The sequence below is a fragment of the Camelus bactrianus genome, chromosome 16, assembly GCF_048773025.1.
Source record: "Camelus bactrianus isolate YW-2024 breed Bactrian camel chromosome 16, ASM4877302v1, whole genome shotgun sequence".
In the NCBI taxonomy this organism is placed as follows: domain Eukaryota; kingdom Metazoa; phylum Chordata; class Mammalia; order Artiodactyla; family Camelidae; genus Camelus; species Camelus bactrianus.
Window position 1 is genome coordinate 16278186 of NC_133554.1, and position 17178 is coordinate 16295363.

Genomic DNA, 17178 nt, shown 5'->3' on the forward strand with positions numbered 1-17178 from the left:
GTTCTCCAATCTTCATCATCAAAGCACCAGTCAGTACGGAGAGAGGTTAACAAGCTCCATTCTGGGACGAGAACGGCTGTCAACGTCACAGGCATTAAAGACAAGAGTTCATTAAAGCACTGTATTAGAATTTAAACAATCTGCTAGTTCAGACGGCTCTGTTTACTCATGCCCGCCCCTCCTTATCACCGAAGCCTTTTGTGGCTACATGGAGATATCCAGATACACAACGCAGCCAAACAAGTACAAAAAAGTTGTCATCACAGTGGACAATAATCTTACTCTGGGCAAGTCAGCCAGCACAGCTTTGCAACTAGAGATTGTGCTTTGACCTGTCTTACAGTAGCATAGGGGCTGGGAGTGGGGATGTCCTGAGTTAGGGAGAACATGTGTACCAGTATATAAATACAGAATTGCTTAGATGCCATCTATCCATCTGTCTATCCATCCATCCATCCATCCATTTTTCAACCCACAGGAAAAGTTTTCAACCCACAGGAAAAGTTATGCATAAGTTTCATCTTCACTGCAGATTATCGTTGGCCAAACGAACCCCTCACTGTTGTCTTCACCTCCCCCCACTCCCCCCACTCCTCCCACCCCAGTTAGCTGGGCAATAGCGAGGGGCATCTACAGGGTTGTACTAATGCTCCAGCTGGGGGTTGGGGGGGAAGCTCGCGAATTCAGGGAGAAAAGCACTATATGGTTCCTTTAAAAATCTTTCTCTAAACTCAGTCCCCTTTTTCTCCCCCTAGCTCCTGTTTCTCCCCTGGCTGCCAGCCAAGATTTTATAATAGTGTCAGGTAGCAATTTCATTTTTAAAATGCTCTTATCAAGGATTTAAGGTGAAAGATAAGAACAGCACAGTAACTCATCATAAAGGAGTGTACTGTGAGGCACAGCATTTTACAAATCAAAACAGTTAACACAGTAAAAAGGCAAGGACAGGGAAACAAAGTAAGTTTAAGTTGCATCGTCTGAAAGGGATGGGGTAGAGGCCAAATTAAATAGAAAGATCACCCTTCAGATTTGCAAGCTCCCCCTGGTAATGATCTTGGCATATTTGCTAAGAATTGCATGAACAGTCCAATTTCCATTTTAAAACAGGATGTTTTTAGAAGGCAGATATATTGTCAAACCATTACACACACTTAACTGGGGGCTTTCATCGCAGTCATCTGACCTGCAAGCATGTGTTGCTAATATCCCTGCTTTATTATTTATCAAATCAATTTCTTCATGGAATGACTAATAACGCAGCCACAGCTGCTCGTCCTCTTCCTGCCCCAGCTGCTGCCGCCCCAGCAGCAGCAAGATTTGCTGGGCTACCTACGGTGCCTTACCCTTCACATTTTGCTAAAGAAACTTATTTTAAAAAAAGGGAAAAAAAGGGACAGAGCGAGGAGGGCCCATTTACCATTCAAACCACTTTATGGCAGTGGCTTATACGACCCAAGAAAAGTTAATACCGCTAATTGACCAGGCCAGGGCATAAGTTTGTATTTTACCAGGGGATTTTAATTGTAGTACCATAATAAAGGACCATAAACCTAAAGTAAAGTAAAATAGACAGGTACCTGCTTTCCTCTCTTTCATCCTACAACATCTTTGATTCCAGTCTTTTTTTTTTTTTTTTAGAGCCTAGGGCCATAGTTAATTCAAATGTGCACCACAGCGCTCCCCCAACTGCCCCCAACACAGCTGTGATGCAACTCAAAGGTGGTAACTCCGGAAAACAGTCATTAAGATACTGTTTAGCCTAACTTTTTTTATATATGCTCACCAATCTCTTCTGGAGCCTACCTGAAAATTCACAATAAATAAAAACATGCAATTAGATGATTTCCCATCTGCCAAGGAATGATTCAATTGTCCATTAGAAGCCAGAGTCTAAAAATACATAAAGGGAAATTATTAGGTATTGTTGACACATATTTCTGTTGTAGGACAGGACTAGCACCATGGGCAAAATACAAAGCCTCTTTTGTAAATGTTACCCGCTTTTTAAAAGGCAAGACATCATGGGGGAGGGAGCAAATTAAACCATAATTTTCAGACTACATTTCCTTACTGTCACTCAGAAAAATTGCCAGGTGTTTCCAGGGTAGTTTATACATAAATATACTAGCTGAATCAGGAAATCTTTTCAGGGCAAATGAATCAACTTAATTAAAAGAAGACTTAAGATGCCAAGCCTAGTGATTTTGGAAGTGGGGAGGAAATTTAGGAAATCCATCGGGAAGCACACATCTTTCGCATAGGAGTTTTAAATCCTGGTACAGACCTCAGGCTGGGACGCACCTTCTCACCAGCCCACCAGGCATCATGGGTTAGAGGCAGGATTGTTTCGTTTTTTTTTAACTGAACAAGTATTTTCAGTCTTTCTTCCAGATCAGCTGTAAAGGGCAACTACAACACCACCAAAGGCATTTTTTTCCCTTAAGAAAGAACTCCCATCAGTTTGCTGGATAATTGTTCCTTCCTGAGGTGCTAGAAAACCAGAAGTATTCTGAACCATCTCTTCAGTTCTCTGAAGCCCTCTCCAGAAAACACCTGTAGCTCCTACATCATTCTTTTTCTTTTTTGAAAGACTGCTGTTTTTCTCTTTTTAAATGTTTTTAGGGAGAGGTAATTAGGTATTTATTAATTTTGTTTTTCATTGGAGGCACCGGGGATTGAACCCAGGACCTTGTGCATGCTAAGCATGCGCTCTACCACTGAGCTATCCCCTCCCTGCTCCTTCCTACACCATCCTCATCCTCCTGACAAGACCTCCGCACTTCCATTCTGCTAGAGGGGGAAAGCAGTGGAGACTACTTCCTCTCTGTCTTCAGCCAAATGAGACCAGAGACCAAGATGAGGAGGGACTGCCGTCCACCAGCTGCCCTCTTGTCACATGTCCATACTGTCTGCCCAGCACCCAGGCTATAAGTGGGGAGGACACATAAGAATCAAACAGTCAAGCAAGTAACACATTAAGGACTGAGAAGTGCCATAAAGGAATTGTAAGAAATGAGGATCTGACCTCATCTTCGGGTTTGGGAAGATTTCCCTGGGGAAAGGACATTTAAGCCCAGGCCTGAAAGCTGAGGAGGAATTGGCTAGAGTGAGACACAGACTGTTCCTGGCAGCCCAAGGAACAGCCTGTGCGAGAGGCCCTGTTAAGGAGATGTGCAGGTCAGTGTGGATGCAGGCAGTGTGTCTGGGTGAAGCTGGAGAGGGGAGAAGGACCGGGCATCAAAGACTCTGCAAAGTGTTTTGGGAGGGGTAATGAGAGTGACAACCAGCACAGTGGAACGGTAGTTATTCATACTTCTCACTGCCCACATCAGTCACCAGAGGCCACCCCCACCCTCCCTGGGCTTACCCACCCAGGGACATGCCAACGAGGGCATTCCAAGCTACTGCCCAGGTGGCCAGATGCAGGCCAGGGTCAAAGGCCTGGTCTGCAGTGTTGCCTTTTAAAAGGTTTTCAAGCTGGAAGGGTCCTGGGAGATCACGTGAGCCAAGGCTTCCCAGCCCTGACGGCACATCAGCTTCCGCTGGGGGATTGTGAAAACTTACCAGTGTCAGGGCTCCAACCCCGAGCCTCACTTCATTGATCTGGGGTGGGCCCCAGACATTGGTTAAGTTTTAAAAACTCCCCCGGTGATACTAAGGTGCACCCGGGGCTGAAAACCGCTGATGCAGTCCAGATCTCTGACACGATAGCAATCATTCATCTTACGGGAGTCTAATGGTGCTGGGCTGTGGGATGACTTATGCTACCCAGATCTTCCCAACCAACCCTGTCTCCAGGTGAGGAAACCAGGGCTGGCCACAGGCATTCCAGGGCTCTTTCTTTGGGTAATGAGTGAAATCTCAATTCCAACCAAAGGAGCAGGAGAGGAACAGGAGAGTTTTGGGCAAGTTCCCTCCTCTGCTTTACTGGGCAGCTACAACAGCCTCGAAAAACATTTTCAGCCTCCGACTAAGGAGATACTTCCGACGGGCTCTCTGGGTCCCCCATCATTCTACTCAGCGAACACACAGCAGCCGGGTGTGATACAGGATACGGGAGGGAGCCCGGGGCTGGTGAGAGACATAAAACAGGGGCCACTGTTGCTTCTGTATCTATTCTGGGCCCAGGATGGATGATGTCACCTCCAGCGGCAGTGGAAAGAGGAGTCATGAATCATCCATGAACCAGCCAAGCCTCCAAGATAATAAATCGGATGTCGGCACTGCGTGCTTTGCAGATCTGGTGCAGAGGCGCCGGCTCCGCCTGGGGTGCTGGAACACAGGCACCAGCGCTGGGAACATTCAGAGAGAAGGAGGCACTTTCAATTATTTCCTGATACCAAGATGGGGTGGCAAGTGGAGGAAGAAATTTCAGATTTGTAGGGAGGGCCCAAAAGCGCGCAACTTTGATCACAGTAAAACCACGGCAGTTATTTTCATGCACTGCCGAGTTTTGCCAACCAAACCCGAGGATCAAGACAAGCATTTCCACACAGGGGCTGAGCCCATTAATTACTGCTGTGCCCCTGGCGTATTCCGCCCGCAGACCTTGTAGGTGTTACCATTTTGACCCTCAACTGCATTAATTTAGCTCAGAAACTCACTCTAGGATTGAATTTGGCAAATCTTCCTGCCCGGAAGGGTTGCTGGGACAACATAAAGAAATCAAGAAGTCTGTTTCCAGGTTTTGAAGTTCAGTGTTGTCTTGTTGTGTTTTCTTTCTTATTTTTTTCCAGGGTTGAAGTCAGGGCAGGTGTGTAAAGATGGCAAAGTTTGTGCCGTCATACATGAGTTCTCCCAATTTTCTTCTCTTTCTTTCTTACTCTCTCTCTCTTTTTTATTTTTATTTTTTGCCTTATTTTTATTTCTCTAAGTAGCCAAGTTGAATCAACCAGCTAGAAACACTAGTCTACTGAGTATGTTTTGCATTCTTGGAGTTGGGGGTTCTGACAGCTCCTAAGTGTACTGGTAATTCCTTGGCTTACAAAGAAATGAGTGAGCTCCAAAGGCCACTAAATTAAACATTGAACCTCAGAGCTCTCCAAGTGTTTCTCTCTACCAAAAATTATCTCTAACACCGTAAGGTTGATTTCACAGTCTTTGGCTGAACTAGACTTGGGCAAGCCATGAACTCTCATGATCTAGGGGCTGTGCACTCTCTGCGAAGTAGTAGATCTTTTCTCCAATTTCTCTCACACAAAATTTTGCAGAGGGAGCAGTTGTGATGTGGACAGGAATGTGCAGGGCAGAAGGTCGCCCGCTGTTACTGCAGGCCACCGGTGAGCAGGGGACTCACCCGGCAAGAAGTACTACTGTGTCCTCCTTGTGAGTTTCCTATCTTGTTAACTGCGCTGCTGTAACATAGCACCACAAACTGGGGGGCTTAAAACAACAGCAATTTACTCTCTCACGGTTCTGGAAGCTGGAAGTCTGAAATCAAGGTGTCAGCAGGACCATGTTCTCTTGGCAGGTTCTAGGAGAAAATCTGTCCCATGCCTCTCTTAGCTTTAGCAATCCTTGGCTCACAGCTGCATACTCCAATCTCTGCTTCCATGGTCACATGACTTTCTCCTTGTGTGTCTCCCTTCACATGTCCTCCCTCTTCTTAGAAGGACACTAGTCATACTCCCGTATGACCTCATCTTAACTTGATTGCATTTGTAAAGATCCTGTTTCCAAATAAGGTCACATGCTGAGGTACCAGGGGTTCGGACTTCAACATCTCTTTTGGGGGGATACTATTCAACCCACAACGTGGAGGAAAACCTTACAGCATCTGTCAACAGCTCTCCAGAGTGCTAACATTTTCTCCAATCAGCAAGCTTAGACTTCATCCCTCAAGGAGTGATAGTATTTTTATTAGTAATAAAATAACAGCAGTTATTATGATAGTAATAAAGTTAACATTTATAGGTCGTGTCCTAAGCATCAGATCCTTCACATAAATTCTCTCTCCTAAACCTCACAAGTCCGTGAGTTAATAACATTCTCCATGTAACAGATGAGAAAACTGAGGTTGAGAGAAGTTTAAAAACTTGCCCAAGGTCACAATGCTGGTTAGTGGTGGCGCTGGATTTGAACCCAGCAGTGTGACTTGAGACCTGCGCTCTCACCCCTTTGCCACGTGGCCCAGGAACCTCACAAGCTTCACAAACTGGGAACCTGCCTTGATTCTTAAGCTTTAAGCAATGAGGACACAGAGAAGGATCCTGTATTTGCCACATTGTGTAAGGTCCCCAAATGTTTAGTAATCATAACTTGGGTCAGGACAATGCTTTTAATTTTCTTTCTTCTTTAATTAAAAAGACTTTAACTCCTGGAACAGAGGATCTCCCTGTTCTGATCTCTCTCACAAACTCTGGGACAAACTAAAGCAAACCGGGCTTCTTTTTCAGACCGAGGCCAGGCTGGCTATTCTATTAATAGCACGTTGTCTGGGAAGAGCAGAAACTACTAAGAAAATCCTCATCTATCTATCTGACTCTCTGTTTATGGAAAGAGAAAGACAGAGGCGACTTGGAGGCAAAGGATTCTCGGCTGCATATAATCAAGTCTTATTTGGAGCCCCTCTCCCTGGCAGGACAGGAAACTCTGATGAGGCAGGACCCATTCCTCATTCAGCAAAGGATGAGACACCACATGAAAACGCCAGCATTACAACCAAGTTGAAAAATATTGACGCAAATGTCAGGAACAGGGTAGAAGTGACAACAGTTATCATGCCAGGGCGCTGAGATGGGGTGAACGTCTTTCTTTTGAAAATTCTCCCATGTAGTTCTATCACTACCTTTACAATTCAAATTGGGATGGATTGTAAAAGCTTACACAAAAAAAGTACCTGAATAGGTAATAAATGCACATGGTACAAAAATTTAAAGGGAAATGAGAATAAAGTGAAAAGTTTCCCTGTATCTTCGTACTTCTGGTCACTGAATCCTCTTCCCCAGAAGCAAATGCTGTTTTTTGTTTACATGTATTTGCATCTATGAGTACAGGCACATGTGAATAAATGTATTCAAGTCTCCCACTGCAGCCAGATACTATTCCAAGTCCTTGACACCCTTACAAGCCTCAGGCTAACCGGATGTCATCATTCCTGTCTTATAGATGAGGAATCTGAGTCACAGAGAGGTTAAGTAACTTGCCCAAGGTCACACAGCTATCAAGTCACAAAGCTTAGATTCAGGCACTGCTGTCTTCACAGCCTGTGCTCTTAGCTACTACGCCATTCTCACTCTGTAACCAGTTTTGTGACTGTCCTTTTGGAAATAGTCTGTGCACATGGAAACAAATTATGTGTATGAAGGAGAGGGGAAAATTGTTTTTAAGACAAAGGTCTTAAAAATTTAAATACAGATTGTAGTTGGTCTAAAGAAGATAAACTGGCAGTTCTTTAAGGGGGAAAGGAGGGAAGAAAGGCTACCGGGCCCTGACCACAGGCTGTGGCCCCATCACAAGTTGGCTAATTAACTCTTTCAGAGCAAGTGTGTTGCTTCCACAGGAGAGTCAAAGGGGGCTCAAAGCTCTTCAGTGACTGCCTGAGATCACGCCCACGGGAAGCGGGGATGGAAGCCAAGCACGGGAAGCAGTAAACTCAGGCTCTTTTCGGTGTCCCCCGAGACAGAGACACATATGGGTCAAGGAACGTCCTCTAAGCCTGGGGCCCAAACTGAAGTTCAAGTCCAGAGCCGCACATAATGGGGACTCCTCTAGTCCCAGCAGGAGGCAGCCGCCCCAGCTTCTGGTCCCCCCGGGCCAGTCCCCTACACACCCCAGCAGCGCAGTGATGCTGAGAAAGGCAGGGCTTTAACCAAGCCTCCGAGCTGAAGGCTCCTTTCTCTTCAGGCCTCCAGGCTCTGCCCTCACCGAGATCTTAAACCATGTGAGAGTCGGAGCTGGGCCTCTATGGGAACAGAGCCGAACAAAAGCCTCATTGTCCGTCTCCACAAAAAATCCGTTTCTGGGTCAATGAAGTGGCTGACCCGGGGCCCACTCCCTTTCTGCTTCCACAGCCAGGAGGGAGGCAGGAAGACCTAAAAGGGCATCAGCCTTTTGGTACCAGGGCTTTTATTCCAAAGGAAAAGAGTCCAAGATTTATTCTACAGCTAGGACATCATAGGGCATCCAGGGGGCAAATGCCCCGGGCCCTTGGCCCCCCGCTGGCAGGGTGCTGCAGACTCTGCTCTAGTCCCCATCCACCGAGAAAGCAGGTGAACAGAAACCAAGCCCCTGTGTTGATTAATATCTCAAGAGACAGAGCCAGGATGGGCGCTTCCGGAATTTAGTTAGCTCAGGGAAAAAAATTCAAGCGTACTCCTTGTTTTCCCGTCAGAAATGAAGAAGATCTCAGATCGATGCTGCCTGGGCTGGGGCATCTACAGGAATCACCAACGGCCTCCTCTGCATGTTTTCAAATTCACGTTCCCCTTCCACTCTGCCCTTCTAATTGGTTATTTGCGAGGTCATGTTTGCAGCAATTTCTCGGGAAGGCTAATGGTGTTTATTTAACGAGAAAATAAAATGTACAGACAGCTCCAGAGGCTGGTCTCTGAGAGATGGCTCAGGGTGGGGGCCACAGCTCCCCTCCTTCACCCTCCTTGGCTGCCCTTTCTCGTGGACCCTGGAGGAGGTCCTGAGATACGTCGGGGAACAGGTCAGGCCTTGAGGGGACTGTGCTGGGGGCTGAGGGTGGGGGCAGGTTGCACAACCTCTGGGCAAAGCCCTGCAAGGGAGCGAAGAGGCTGGATGCACCCTCTTGGTGGGCATCCCTTACACACCCGGCTTTAGAAGGAGGTCTCCCGGAGCACTGAACACAGGTCCTGAGTATCCAGTGGAGAGGTAAGTGGCTGTCCATTTATGCCACCATGGGACTTGGCAGTTCTTCCTCCTTATAACTGAAGTGCCTCCAACTTCAAGTCTGCACATAACTGTTTTCCAACAGAACCTCTCCAAGAACCCAAAGGCAGTAGTTAGCGTCCACGTCACTGCCAGCCCCACCCTCCAGGCTTCCCAACCAGGTGGAACTGGGGAAGACTCAATCATACTGAGTTTCTACCCTATTCTAACATTCTTAGAGTCCAGATTTATCAATATCAATGTTTCTTAAACAGGGGCCCTACACTGACACTGGTCCCCTCTGGGAAGAGAAGAGGATAATCACCTGACCCGATCTAACCCTTCACTGAAAGAGCCCACTGCCAGGCTCGCTGACCACATCGCACTGAGGACTAGGCTCAAAGCTCTGTGCGACCAAGACCCTCGGTTGGTTAGTGGCCTGTGACAGACCAACAGCTTCCAATTCAGGTACAGAACGGGGATCAATACCAATAATGATCAGCTGCTGGCTTATAGGTTTCCATATAAACCCCTTAATACATCTCAGACTTGGGCTCGAGTGTGACGGGTACTTAACAGCATCGGCAACGAGCACGCGGATGAGTGGGCGGATCTGGGGGAGACGCAAAGGGCATGAGCAGCGTGGACCCGGGCAGCAGATCCTGCTCCAGACCCCGAGTGGGCACCGGTGTCGTGCAGGCTGCCCCAGCGTCACATCAGCGCAGGTGTCCTCACCAGCTGTCGTTCAACAAACCCTTAGCACGCTTTCTACCCCATCCAACAACCCTTTCCCACCCAGCGGGACTTATTCTTCTTTGTCAACACACTTCTTCCTCCATCCTATAAAGTCATGTTTACAGGCTGTAAAGTCCCAACCCTCTCCCCCAGGTAAATAAAGTCAAAATGTCAGGACCTCATTAGGAAATACACATGTTATCTTTGACATCCCACACCTACAAGGGAAGCAATGTCTTTTTCTTTCAATTTAATTTAGGCCTTTGTGAAACTTTTTACATCCTTCCTCCCCCTTGGGAAACAGGCACCAATAGACAAAGAATTAGTGTGATTTTTTTAATGGTCTTTAGCATACAGAGAAGAGTCAGTCTGGACTTCAGAGGTCAATTTCAAAAGTGAGTGTCTGGCAGGTAGTCAGAACGTTAAAGGCTGTTTTTTCTCCTTAGAAAAGCATTATCTTCTATCACAGCTTCAGCTCCATCTTACTGGCACTACTTTAATAAATAACCCAATTATGCAAATTATGGAGACAGAAAACTTCAGCCAACTGCCTTTCGGGTTGGAGATGCTCTACGAGCGAGCGTCTCGGGAGACGCCGAGCCGGGTCTCACTGCCTTGAGGTGAGCCTGCGGAAAGCTGCTCCCTCCGGACGGGCACCGCCAGCCTGGGAAGGCACTCTTTCTGTCCGGGGTCCTGCTGGGGCTGGTGCTCTCTGGGGTTCACAGAGGCCCCCCGAGCTGAGGTCTGTACAGGGCACTGCCTCCTCTCCAGGGCCATTAGCACTGCTCTTAATAAGCAACTGCCAAGAGTTGGGAGAGGAGCTATCATACATCACACAGATCTTTATTTTTCTCTCCGAGTATCCTGTTTCTTCGCCTCTGGCAATGCTCCGGAGCAAACAGGCCTGCTGGGTGATGGAAGCCACGGGGAGTGAGAAGGCCTGTCCCCAGGTCTCTCCTCTGTACTTGGCCAGAAACCACTCCCTCTCCAGCTGACCCTCAGCAGGCGACCTGATAAGCTTCAAAGACACTCAGCTCATTTTCCACTGGGCCCCTAAACCACCCAGCTCTCCCCTGATGGGCCAGGCTTAGAGGGACCTGCCAGTGCAGGCCCTGAGGTCAGAGGGAGGGGGCAGAGCTGAGGCTCCCCTGGAATGAGCTCATGGGGGGCTCCCTTCCCCCACAAGAGATGTATTTCAGCATCCAGTATCCCCACCGCCCACTTTCTCAAACAGCTGATGTGGGACGAGTGGAGAGAGTGCACTGAACCATTCCACCTCCCTCCCTCCCCCGGCTCTCAACCAGCCTCCCCCCAGCCACCAGCACAGGGCACCTGCTTGCTTCTTTCCTCCCTGACCCCCTCCAGCCCCACTCTTGGGATCAATACCTAATGCTGAATTCAAGATCTTATCTGAGTTTTGCAAGGATAAAGCAACAAACTTTCCCCCAATGATTAAATCCTTTGATGACCAGCCCAATATTTTTCAGCCCTCCTCTCAGAACGTTTAGAGAGCAAATGAAATGACTCTGAAACTGGAAAGCCACCATTCCCTCTCTCCCCTTGGGCACAAATAGCCTCAGAGCACGCTAAGCAATGAAGTAATGGGCGGGGCCCAGGAAGGCCCCATCCTCTACCCAGCTCAGCTCCTCGCCCGGCTGTAGGGACCCGCTGTGCAACAGTCCCAAACGCCACATGCCTCAGTTTCTCCATCTGAAAATGGAGGTACCCCACAGTCCAGCAAGCAGATAGATGTGGAGAAGGACTAATAATGTGCTTAAGTCCTTAAAATCACCCAACTCCCCTGCTTTAAACCACTGCATAGCCCTGTGCTTACAGAGTGGTAAGGGGCATGGGCTCAGGGTCAGGCAGGCTGGGTTTACGTCCAAGCTCTGCTCCGACTTTGTGTGACTCAGGGCAGCTCGGTTCACCCACGACTCTCTGTTGTAAGGATTTCACAATATGTGTAGGCACCATGCTCAGAGTGGCTCTACAGGGAGTGTTACCATGACCTGGTTAACACAGGACCACCCTGTTACCATGATGTGTGCAGTGATAGGATGTCAGGACCCCCTTCAGGAATGGAGGGTGTGTTCTCCAGCCACTGAGAGTGCTGCTGGACGATGCCCCCCAACTCCCCGGCCCCAGCTGTTGGTCCCCTCCAGGACTTCCTCAGTACAAGCCCAAGGGTGTACTTCCCAGGTCACTGCATCCAATGACTGATCAACATACAGGTATAGCTGGGCAGCTGAAGGACCACCTTCTCTTCAAGTTCCCCAGGGCCTCCCCCGCCGCCCAGCCCCCGTGAGGAGCACCTCCAGTGAACCTCCCGCATGCTGAGCCCCGTCCCAGGGAACCCAACCTGTGACAACAGCTTGGCTTCTCTCAGTTAGAAAATGAAAACAAAAAGGAAATTATCTGGGACAAACTTCCAGTTCAAAAGCTAAAAGCCAGAAACATACGTCAGGTCCTGGAGCTCATCCATCCCAGTTCCTGTATTTTCCAGAGGCGGAGCCTGAGGGGTTCAGAAAGGTTAGGAAAAGTGCTCCCAGCTACACACAAAGGGGCTGCAGAAGCAGGAAGGTGGTTCCTCAAAGGAGGAAGGTAGGAAGATGCCCAACTTCCGTGTGTGTCAGATGCTGAATGACCTTCCTGCTCCCAGGATGGAGACGCGCCTCCTAGGAGGGCTCACTGTCTGCTGTCCCCGGGGTGCTTTTCCACGGTGCTGCTGAGGTCCAAGCACAGATGTCAAGTGGGAAGAAACACAGGCTGGTGCCATGCAGATGTAACTGAGGACCACGCTTGTGCCTGCTACGGGATGGGCGCGGCGGGGCGGGGCATAGGGCAGGAGGCGGCCACTGTGCAGCGAGGAGTAGAAATTCTGCCCCAACCCCTGGCTCCCAAGGGCAAGTGTGGCCTGAGTGGGTCCCATAAGTCTGGCCGACCTGACTCCCAGCAGGCCAGGCCTCAAGGTCCACGGAGATTTCCCTGCATAGCAGCGGACATGGCTCCAAGGGCACACAGGTGGTTTTCAAAACACCTGGGGTTGAGGACAAGTCACTGCCCAGGCTGCCCAATGGAGCTGGGTTAGAAGTCGACGGGAAATGCTGAGCAAGGTCCTGCCAACACACAGGGGTTAATGTCTGGGCCTCTTTAAGCAGGAAGCTGGCGGCAGTGCCAGCCGGAGAGGTGTCCTCAACTTCTGCCACCGCAGCACTTTCCTCTGATAAGATAATGGGAAACAGGAAGCCGAGGAGGTGAAGGGAAGGTTGGGGCAAGGTGGTTGCAGAAGGATGTTATCTTCTTGCGCTTATCACCCGATTCCAAACGCACATTCCGTCAGGCGAGGGGTGTGGGGCCCGCTTGCTTTACATACGTGATTTGTGTTTCTGTTGTGGTTATGTTCTTTTTTTTTTTTTTTTTTTTAAATTCCTTCCTCCTCTAATGCTCTGAATCACTAATTACCCCAGCCTCAGCACCCAGTCAAAAGAGAAACTCCTCTGAGCTCTTCGGAGGGGCTGGAGAGTGTGGAAGGGCCAAAGTCCCCCTACACAGACAGAACAGCGGGAGCAGGAGGAGGGGGCGGCAGGGTGTCAGGGCCTCCTGTTGAAACCTCTAGACACAGCGCCTCCCCAGCTCAGTTTCCTTCCCGCCTTCTCTTTCCCGCCCCACGGGCACAGGCTACATCCACTCAGGCCAGTTCCTGGAGGGGCATGGGGCGCAGTGCTCAGAAGAGCTCTCTCTACTCCTGGTTGACTGCTCCACTGTCATCTTGAAATTCTTAATACTTTTTGAATCAGAGGCCCTGCCTTTCATCTTGTTCTGACTCCACGAATTAGGTAGGTAAGGGGTCCTGCACCTACCGCAGGAATCTTAAACGCTGTCAGGGCAGAAGGATGCCGGGCATGGCCCTGTCTTGGCTGGGGTCGGGCAGGGCCGTGCCCACCCTCCTTCCCGCCATCACCACCAGAAGCCTTGACTTGGGGGAGTGAAGCGAGGACGTTCCTGAAGCCCCCCCCAAGAGCTGGGCCGTGGAATGACCTCCCCCCCTCACAACAGGAACCATGTCCCTCACCCAGTCAGAGAGGAACCACCGCCATGTCCCTGCGCCCAGCACCTTTGGAGAAGGGGGAGAGAACCCCCCACAACAGGAGGCATCTGGGTTAGAAGCGGGAGAACGCTCCCTGGCACCTCCTCTGCGGTGTGTCCGGGCTCCTGACGACCCGCGTGCGAGTCTGCTTCTGTCAGTTACCAGCGGGGTGGCCTGACGCCCAGAGTCATCAGCCCTCTCAAGACCCTCAGACGGTGAGCCTGAAACTTGCCCTGCACGGCTGTGAGGGTTAAACGAGATGGTTCATCACCTCCTCCAACACAGGGCCTGACACAGAGCAGGAGGTCAAAATCCTTTATACACTGATATTCAAACCAGAATGACAATAATACTGCCTAGAAGCCGCTCAAGAACCTTCCGGGATTATGAACACCGGTGCCACGTGCAGATGGGCCTTGCCCAGCCTGAAATAAATGACGAGAACACTCTCCTTAACAAACCCGTCCCAGTGTGGAGACAACAAGGAGCAGGATTTGCAATCAGCCAGCCCAGGTGTGAGTCTCTACTCTGACCTTGGGTTGGAAGGTACCAACCCACTCTGAGCTTTGGTTATCTCATGCACAAATGGTGGTGATGAGGAGAATGGTAATAATAGCTAACATTTATGCACAGTGGATGGTACTACACTCTCCAAACAATCCTAAAAGGAGGTACCAATATTATCCCCCTTTACAGATGAGTAAACTGAGGCATAAAGCAGCTAAGTGATTTCCCCAAAGTCACAACAACCCCCCTGGGGCTGCTGAGAAGATCAAGCCAGACGACGCATGTGCAAGCCGTGCCTGGTTAACTGTAAAGATCAACGCGGTGATCAAGGGTATCAAGAATCGCCATCACCCGCACCACCTTCCTCCGCCTCCTGGCTCTCACTCCAGAGCCTTGCGGGAGACAAAGGCGATTCTTCTACACCTGTCAGCAATTCTTTTCTCTCCTTGCCTCCCCCTACTCCTCGTCCCCCACTCCCTCCCCATCCCCTCCCAACAAATAGACCACTGATGCCCCGGTTTTCTGCCCAGTTTTCCATTTTGCCTTTTAAGGATGCTGTGGATGGAAGCAGGAGATGCCGGACTTCCAGGCACACACAGGACACCCCTCCTTCTCCCACCCCTGCAAGCAACGATTCCCATCCTGCTGTTTCCTCCCTTCCACTCAGCCTGCCTGCTCCAAACAGGAGAGACACACAGTCAGGGCTGGGTAACTGCTTCTAATCACAGGTGACAGCGAGAATGTAAACAACACAAGAAACATCTAAATGCAATCCGAGTGGCAAGGAAACACTGTTCACAGCTCCTTCTCTCAAGAACACTGCTTCCTGCCACTCCCCTTCGGAAATCCTGCTCATGAACACCCCATTAACAGGAACCCCCTGCAAACCAGGGGCTTCTGGAGAAGAGCCGCATGGAATGCTAAACCGTAACTTTTGACCCTGCTTCCTCTGGGGAGGATTTTCTAGATTCAACCGATTTTTCTGTTTAAGGCAATAATTTCACCATGTTCTTTTTTTTGGGGGGGGGGGGAGTGAGGTGGGAAGAGGTCAAAGACCCCTTTGAGAATCAATTCAGAGCTAGAAAGGCTCTCCCGAGAAAAACATAAAACATTTTGTGTGTCATTTCAGGGGTTCATGGACCCCAAGATGAGACCCATTTTCTAAAACATGGACAGGACAGTAAGAGCACAGGAGAAAACACAGGAAGTGCAGGTGCCCTCCAAACTTCCAAGAGGCACAGAAGGGCACTTTCAAGTCTGTACTCACTGTACACGTCGAATAAACCTAGACGAGGCTTTTTTTTGTTTGTTTTTTGGCTCTTTAGATTGACAGTGTGCTTCTAAACCACCTCCTTCAATGCAAATTGAGAACTCAATTGAGTAATTGCTGTGAATAATTTCCACTTGGATCGCTTAGTGCTGTGGTTTAGCAAAGACTCAGAAAGCCAGGATTAGAAAAGTCTATCAGAACGCGTGTTGGGTGTGGCTGCATAATTAAATGACAGTTCATGAGCCAAAAGGAAATGGGGTTTTAACTGTCCAGTATCAGCCCCTGGTGCTACTGTGGGCCTCCATCAATCCAGATCTTTAACAGACGTCACCTCTACCTGCCTGACTTTGGAACAGTCACTGTATCTTTTGTCTGCAGGACTGGGGATGGGAAGAGACGGATGCCAGGAGAGGCAGAAGGGGGAACCTTCTCACTCTGGGGTTCTTACCTCTGTGCCTGTTGGTCGTCTTATCAAACATCAGCATTGCATCCTCCACCTGCAAAACAAGTACAAAACAGAGCCTGCTTTAGGAATTTTAACAAAATATACAAAATATTATATATTCGGGATGGGGGTGGCAGTTTCCATGACAGAAGTCATGGTTGCTCATTAAAAATTATTTGAAAATACAAATATTAGAAAGAAAAAAGAAATTACTGTTTTTCCATCTTTCCAACCTAGCACAGCCACAGTTAACATCTAGGGTACTTCCCTTCAGTTTTTGCCTTAAAAACCAACCAACCAACCATGCCTATTTCAATACAGTTGTTTTTTTTTAATGGAGGTACTGGGGATTGAACCCAGGACATCTCACATGCTCTGTCACTGAGCTGTACTCCATCGCCCTCAACATAGTTTAAATCATACTATAAGTGGAATTTCCCATTCTTTTTTTTTTAAATAACAACACAATATTGCAAACAATTCCCAGATGACTACTATCATGAATACTATCTTTTTTTCCTAATTTTTTTAATGGTGGTAAAATACACATACCACAAAAACTGCCATCTTAACCATTTGTAAGTGTTCAGCTCAGTGGTATTAAACACATTCGCAACGTCGGACTACCCTCACCACCCCTCATCTCCAGAACATCTTCCACCTTGTAAAACTGAAACTATCCCCAGGAAACAGTAACTGTCCTCTCCCTTCGTCCCCTCAGTCTATGGCAGGCACCTGCCTACCTTCTGTCTCTATGACTCTAAATACTTCATATAAGTAGAATGATAAAGCATTTGTCTTTTTGTGACTGGCTTCGTTCACTTTGCAGAACGTCCTCAAGGTTCATCCACATCCCATTCATTGGCTTCTCCATCTGTCCATCGATGGGCACTTGGGCTTTAGTACTGGGAAGAGTGCTGCTGTGAACATGGGCGTACAAGTGTCTTTTGAGTCCCCACTGTCAGTCCTTTTAGGTGTAAACTCAGAAATGAAATTGCTGGATCATATGGTAATTTTAGTTTGTTGTTGTTGTTGTTGTTTTTTTTTTTTTTTTGAGGAACTGCCATACTGTTTCCACAGTGGCTGTGCTATTTTACATTCCCACCAACAGTACACAAAGGTTCCAATTTCTCCACGTCCTGGCCAATACTTGTTATTTTCTGCCTTTTCTCAAAAAACTAGTCGTCATCCTAATGGATGTGACGTACCGTGAATACTGTCCTGACAGCTGTGTAACACTTCGTGGAAGAAGGAGCTATAGCTTACTTAATTATCCTTCTGATGGATATTTAAATTGTT

At 48.5% G+C, this 17178-nt stretch overlaps 1 protein-coding gene across 11 annotated transcripts in view; it reads right to left on the minus strand.

Moving 5' to 3' along the window:
• Positions 1 to 17178, minus strand: part of MSI2 (musashi RNA binding protein 2) — a 379830-nt gene that overhangs the window by 122336 nt on the left and 240316 nt on the right. For all 11 annotated transcript variants that reach the window (XR_012499468.1, XM_074342750.1, XM_074342751.1 and 8 more), the window contains one exon: positions 15883 to 15931. Coding sequence is in view for 10 of the 11 variants with exons in the window: in XM_074342750.1 (XP_074198851.1) it covers positions 15883 to 15931 (49 nt within the window). In the remaining variant the exon portion in view is untranslated. The remainder of the gene's footprint in view (positions 1 to 15882; positions 15932 to 17178) is intronic.